General features: G+C 38.5%; 1 protein-coding gene across 1 annotated transcript; it reads left to right on the forward strand.

Moving 5' to 3' along the window:
- On the forward strand, positions 3,156 to 4,290 carry LOC107607822. Its single transcript, XM_016309723.1, has 2 exons — positions 3,156 to 3,637; positions 3,780 to 4,290. Exons 1-2 carry the CDS (start codon positions 3,156 to 3,158, stop codon positions 4,288 to 4,290), a joined length of 993 nt encoding a protein of 330 aa, XP_016165209.1.

A 7,523-nucleotide genomic window follows, 5' to 3' on the forward strand; every position in this document is an offset into this window, starting at 1 on the left:
CACATATTGATATTTAATGTTTTAAATTAACTGTCACTATTAATAACTAAAAAAAAGTATATTATTTAACGAAAATAATATGAGAAATCTATCTAATTTTTTTTACAGCCATGCAAGTACTTGTCAGTATACAGAGTGTAATAAAACAAGTTGTACTTTTAAGTCAAAGGGTTGGCTTTGACCAAAATATAAATGCAAATCAGAAGATATACTCTTGAGCCAATTGAAGTAGATAGCTGCAACAAGTTCGACAACTAGTACTTTTTCTGGTTCAACCTTATAAATGCAATGGCTAATGCACGCTATTTGGGGTCCAACCTTGGGAAAATTTTTAAAATTAAGAGCCACTATCACCATCAAGTTAATATTTAGCTGTCGATCAATTCTATTATTTGATTTCCATTTCTTTTTCTATAAAAATAGAGAAGGCTTAATCTTTTAGATGAGTTAATTATTGTGAAAATAAGAATGCATACTTGATACTTTGTAGTAAATGTAATTTGTTATTGAAATGATAAAAACTAAACTTCTATCTTACATAACTATAACACACATACTTAGGTCTAGTTTGGATAAACAATTTAATTAAATTATTTTTAAAAAAATAATTTAAACAATAAATATTTGTATTAAAAGTAACTTATAAATAAGTTATTTTGTATTTGGTTTTTTAGTTTTAAAAGTACTTATTTTAAGAGAAAAGTGATAAAAAGATTTTTATTATGAGAGAAGTCATTTTTTTAACTTCTCCTTAAACACAAAAATAGTTTTTTAGAAAGTTGTAATTTTGTTTTAAAAATTATACCAGACATTAATACTACACATTTTCATAAGTTAAAAGTTAAAAAAAATCACTTATAAACCTATCTAAACGGACTCTTATACATGTTATTAGAGTCTTGTATATAAAAGCTATTATCATAAACAGAAGGAAAGTGTTAGGTAAATAATGACCATCTTGAACAACATAAACAACTACCAATCAAATAAAAATACACTATATCATAATTTAATATTATTAATTAAATTTAAATTTAATTTATTCTTTTAACCCTATTAATTCACATTATTTATATATTATTAAAAAATATTATTACTTACCTATACTTTTCCGATATATTTTGTTCTCTTCAGTGAATGTAAAACTTCACAAAGTAAACTTTGAAGCAAGACCCTTGCACGTTCATTGTTTTCTATTATATACTCCAATAAAATTTAAATTATTAATGTGATCCGTTATTAATATAGAATTGCTCAAAAAGAATATAATATCCTCTTTAAAAATATTTTATTGTGAAACGATTTTGACCTCTTACAATTTTATTAGAGAATTCCAAATCTCTTTTTTGTCTTCTTTTAACAATAATACTTGACAATAATAATTTTGCTAATCATGCATATTTTTCAAATGAGACCTTAGAAAACATGTTGAAGACTTCTATTTATATTAAATAATGAATGTAAGTAGTTAATAATACTTTAATTTTTAAACTCTTCACTTACTAAATAACATATCACTAATTAGTATTAACTCTATCACTAGAATATTGTTTTTAAACAACCAACTAAATATTAGCACTTTAATTATGTGTCACTAAATATGGTTCTATGTTGTTCGCAAACATAAATATACAGAAAAAAATATTAAATATTTAAACATTTGTTTTTATACTTGAAACTTTTAATCAATTAAAATGATGAAATGTAATATTTTAATTTGCATAAAAACCATTAGTTAAAATTTCATTATCCTATCCTATAGCCTAGTCGTCTTGATAGAAAAAGAAAATTAGACCACAATAAATGTACACCAACACCTACAAATAGGAGTACGGTTGTTTAGTGGATAAGGTCAAAATACGCGACTGCCACTTCATTTTGTTATCAGAGCTTTGAAAAGGTCAAAACAAACCACTGTTCATGCCGGCACTTTGGCCTTTGTCATTAAAATATCCAAGGAATTAAAAAAGGTGCGAGTAATTTTGTGACTTCCCTTGATAAATTCAATTTTATTATTTGACCTTGTGTATTACCGGCAAAATAATTTGGTTATAGGTCTAAATTTGGTGTTTGAGATTAAAATGGTGCTGTGTGTGTATTTGTAAATTGGTGGGTGTCAGAATGCACTTTCAACATGCGGCGGGACATGTTGCATGAGACTGCAATACATGGGGGCGTGCTGAGTCAGTATATGGGTGAGCGTAAATATTACTTGGCGAAGTCTGGTTGCACGAGACTGCAACACATGGAGGGCGTGCTGAGTCAGCACCGGGGGGGAGAGAGAGGGGGCGTGTTACACGTGTCGAAGGCTGGTTGGTGATGCAACACGGGGATGAGCGTGCTGAGTGCTTCATCTATATAAGGCAAAGTCCGGTACCATTTTCATTGCGAGAAATAGTGTTCTTTGAGTGTGTTGCTAGTGTAATGGAGGGTACCGCAAACGTGATAGTATATCGCAACGGTGAAATTATATGAAATACTCATAAGAGAGTGAGGTTTATGTGTCAGAATCCGTTTTCGTTTGTGGTTCCATGCACTATGACGTTCATCGAGCTTCAAAATGGTCTCTGTCAAAGCATGGAGAACAGTATATTGAGGAGAGTGAGCAGTATATTGTACCGGAATCTGGTTATAGTTTTTGGTGGTCTAATACAGTTTGATATCATGCCGATAATTGACGAAGAGAGTATACAGAATATGTTCCAAATTCACTGGCAGACTCAGATGCGACAGCCACAGATTGAGCTGTATGTTGTGTTTGAAGACGTAGAGGTAGATGAGATTCAAAATGATTTAGATATAGAGGATGATAGAGCTGCAGTGTACGAAGGAATGAACAGTGACAGCGAAGAGGACTTCGAAGCCACTTATGAAGCTGGCGATGAAGACGAGGATGGTGATGTGGGAGTTGAAGCAGCAGCGGAGAATGTGGTAGTTTACCCCGCAGTCAGTCAACCGATGAACGTCCCACCTTTTATGCGTAATTTGGATCTTGACACCATGAATGCACCGGAATTCCCGGAATATGCAAACATAGGTACGTGATGAGTGAATAATATGTTTTTGTAAATTTATATTTCGGATGGATCAATGAATGGTGATTTCTGCTTTTTATATGTGTTGCTGATCCTGAGGACGGAGAGTTCAGGATAGGAATGGAGTATAGTTCTAGAAAGTCTGTCGTCGCAGCAATCAAAAGTTACACTATCTCTAGAGGAGTCGACTACAATGTTTATGAGCCTGAACCATTGACGTTCTATGTAAAATGTAAGACGTATGGGAATGGGTGCAACTGGCTTATCCGAACCAGCTTGATACGGAAAAAAGGTTGTTGGGAGATATGGAGATACAACGGTAGGCACACATGCACCATAGGAACAATTTCACAGGATCATTCCAAGTTAGATTCGGAGACAGTTGCTGAGGCTATAAGGCCATTGGTTGAGAGTGACTCGTCCATCAAGGTCAAATTTAAAATTGCGGAAGTCCAGTCAAGGTTCAACTACACCATCAGTTACCAAAAGGCTTGGTTGACAAAGCAGAAGTCTATAGCCAAAGTTTTCGGTGGTTGGAAGGATTCTTACCAAGCTTTGCCATGGTGGCACTCGATCGTGACTCAGAAGATGCCTGATCAATTGTCCAAATAGAAACACGACCACTGTACAACGGGACTGAGGAGGCGAATGGTGTCAGAATACTTCACCGTGTATTTTGGAGTTTCAATCCATGCATTAGGGCGTTCAATAATTGCAAGCCTCTAGTTCAAGTTGACTGTACAGAAAATACAAAGGTACACCTCTAGTTGCTGTTGCACAAGATGGGAACCAGAACATTGTGCCTATCGCCTTTGTCCTGCTAGAGGGCGAAACAACTGATGCGTGGCACTTCTTTCTAAGGAATCTACGAAGGCATGTTGTTAAAAAAGACGGTGTGGGTATGATCTCAGACCGGCATGAGTCAATCCGAGCAGTAGTAAATCGTTTCGGTAGTAATTGGCAACCTCCGAGAGCATGTTGGATGTTTTGTATAAGGCACATCGATAGCAACTTCTTAAGGACATTCAAAATACCGCACTTGCAAAAACTTGTTGTCAACATAGGGTATTCAAGGACAGTGGAGGAGTACAACATCAACTATAAGAGGTTGGAAGAGCGAGGCGAGGCATATGCCCGGTGGTGCGATGCCATTGGACTTAGACACTGGGTATTGGCATTTGATGAGGGTCATCGATGGGGCCATATGACGACGAACCTTGTGGAGTGCATTAATTCAGTTTTGAAGGGTGCCTGAAACCTTCCTGTGTTGGCGCTCGTCCGAGCAATGTATTATCGGTTAAACAAACTTTTTACGCGGAAGAGTGCCTAGACTCACGAACGCAAGCGTGCTGGATTTACTTACTTTGTATTTGCACAACAGCAGATAGAACCAAACATGTAACGTGCTGGGAATATAGTTGTGCACCGGTTTGATAAACGAAACGAGGTGTTTGAGGTGCGTGAAATGCCTAATGGAAAGGTGTTGGTAGTTGATCTTCCGCGACGGACGTGTGACTGTGGGCACTTTCAGGTGGAACGACTACCATGTCGACATGTTATTGCTTGTTGTGCAAACCAGCGACTCGATTGGCAGCTGTATGTGCATGATGTGCACAGGATGACAGAGGTTCGTAAGGTCTACAGATTTGAGTTTGTACCATTAGGCGATGCAAAGACATGGCTTGCTTATCAGGGACCCACATTGGTCACTAATCCCGCCTTGAGGAGAACATTGAAAGATCGTCCCAAATTGACCCGATACCTGAATGAAATGGACTCACGCAATATGCATGGTCCTCGGATATGCCGTCTCTATGGTAGACAGGGTCATAGTCGGAGTCGATGTCCTCAGCATGCTGGACTGAGTGGTGCTGGTGACGATAGTGGTCCCTAGATCTTTTCTGGCCTTTGTGTTTGTATGTTTGGCTTGTTTTATCCATTAATATTTTTCTAGTTTGTCGTGTTTGTATTTTTAAATTTGGCTTTATCCATTAATGTTTTTCTCGTTCATCGTATTTGTATTGTTAGGTTAATATTACCATCTAATGCCTTTGTGAGGTAAACATACAAAAGATTAACGAAGAATTATATTTACTTAATTCTGAGACCATATTTTGAATTTCGATTAGGTAAACATACAACAGATTAACTAAGAGTTACATTCAGTTAATTCTAAAATAATAATGAATTCTAAAAACATACACAGGATTAACTAACAGTTACATTCACTTCTTTCGAGTCAACCAGTTCAGTCCCTTACCCATCATGCCCTGACCGAACCGCGACGGAATAAACCTATCAAGTGGATTTCGTTCCCTCCATAGGTCATACGGATGACCCCGGACTGAGTCATCAATAGCCGAAAAAGCCGACCCACCTGCCTTTGCCTGAGTGGCGGACCCACCTGCCTCTGTAGGTGCAGATGCACTGAGGTTGAACTCATCAACAACCTCAAAGGCCACATGCGGCTTGATGAATCCACTATCACAGGACGCCCGCCCTGAGGTGTGATCAGAACAAGGACCCCGCATACCAGTGGCCATATCTACTGATGCCCGATGTGGATCATCTACCTCTACTAGTGAAGGCATAGTGGTAAGAGCTGGACAGCCACCCAAACCAGCGTTGACCCATTGCTGTATTTGCTGAACTCTATGACCATCTACGGGAATCTTCCATGGGACCGACGGAAAGTCAAACCATTTCTGTTCGGGTGGAATGTACAGTACAGGATGAGAGTGTTGGCTGGACTGAACTTGCTGGCTATGCTGAGAATGCCGGCTGGATTGACCCTGCTAAGAGTGCCGACTTTGCTGATGGTGCCCGCTATGCTGACTACGCCGACTGTGATGACTGTGGTATATAATAAGGAAACGGCTCAAACACTGCATACTGAGGTGGTCCCTGAGGTGCTGGCTGTGGTGCTGGTGGCTGTGGGACTGGTGGCTGGTATGGATGTTGAGGAACGTGCTCTGACAATCTCAGCAGATGTCCGTACGAACCCACGTACCAATCTCGGTACTCCACCAACGATCTAAAGTCCCAAGTCGGAAGGGGGTGTAGATCCCGCAACCAAGTGTTATGGCGGTTGCCCCATTCCTCTATCCATCCCCCATGTAAAACTGTCCAGTCATAAAGCTGCACTCCACAAAGAGTGATGCAATACTCTCTTAGTGAAATTTCTCTTGCTACCGCCGGGGGAGGGTTGTGCATACCCAAACTGACGCATCACTCGGTTCGCAGGGTGCCATTCAACACACTCGAATGACAATAATGGAGTAATGATGTCACACACCTCAAGGCGTCCATGTAACTCGTCGGGTATGATCAATCCTTCGTACGACCGTCACACAAATTTCCAAATAACATTAGAATATTAGAACCCTAATATTAATGTTTTGATACGATAATCACACGAACCATAAATATTTACCTCGTCCATGTTGTCTCTCTCCTGCCTAAATACCTCTACGGTCTTCGATAACTAAGCTTTACTCCGATACGAATGATTTCACCTGAAACATGGTTCATTGAAAAAATTAAAAAATATATACCTTCAATCAAATATGCATTCTCAATATAATGCAGGACTAGAAGAGGAATTGTTACCTCATGGCAACTGGTATCTCAGCCGGTAGAAGGGACTGTCTGGGTACGGGCGCAATACACGGCAGTTGCTCCCATGCCTAAATAAATAAAAAATTAAGAGGGCCATCCATCTCCTTAGTATCATATCGTGATGCATGACATAATGCTCTGTAAAGATGCGCGAGACATGCTGACCCCCCAACTATAAGTATTGATCAACTCGAAATCGCGAAGCAACGGTAGATACTTCGCACGGGCATATGTGGTCGACTTATCTGTGAACAGGGTCAAAACCAACAAACAAAAAATCTGGCATCTGACATATCTCTTAATAGACTCCTCGCTATCTAATGGCTCTACGTCTTTAATAATCTGAACCCAACCCAACTTTATATAAGATTTCGAAGAACTACTGACAGCCAGTTCGCGACCGAATATCGCGATGCTCTGACTTTGTAGGAAGTCGCTTCTACTATCTGTCCATCCGCTCACAGGCTCTCCATCAATGGGTAAGCCAAATATATGAGTGACATCTTCCAGTGTCATAGTAACCTCACCCACTGGCAATTCAAACGAATGAGTTTCTGGCCTCCACCTTTCCACCAAAGCAGCTAATAAGGGGGTAAAATCCTCTTATCAACCCAATCCAAAAAATGTGGTAGAATCCCGTTGAGCGTAAGTAATTTTCGACCATCGGATTCCACGTCAGCGGCGGATCCAATTTACGAACCATCAAATTCCTGTTTGGCTGGTTCAACAAAAACATATTTATTCACTAAATATTAGTTTAAATAAATAAAAATTATTAAAAAATATTTATAATTATAATTTACATCAATATAAAATATTATTATTTCTATTCATCCACAAAAAATATTTACTTATTTAAATATTATACAT

Source organism: Arachis ipaensis, chromosome B07, assembly GCF_000816755.2.
Source record: "Arachis ipaensis cultivar K30076 chromosome B07, Araip1.1, whole genome shotgun sequence".
In the NCBI taxonomy this organism is placed as follows: Eukaryota; Viridiplantae; Streptophyta; class Magnoliopsida; order Fabales; family Fabaceae; genus Arachis; species Arachis ipaensis.

Excerpts from the sequence above, each read along its gene's own strand:
- LOC107607822 (XM_016309723.1), top strand. The coding sequence starts at position 3,156 with ATGGAGTATAGTTCTAGAAAGTCTGTCGTCGCAGCAATCAAAAGTTAC. Across the intron at positions 3,638-3,779 it reads CAGAAGATGCCTGATCAATT|AAAATACAAAGGTACACCTC; the intron begins GTCCAAATAGAA and ends TTGACTGTACAG.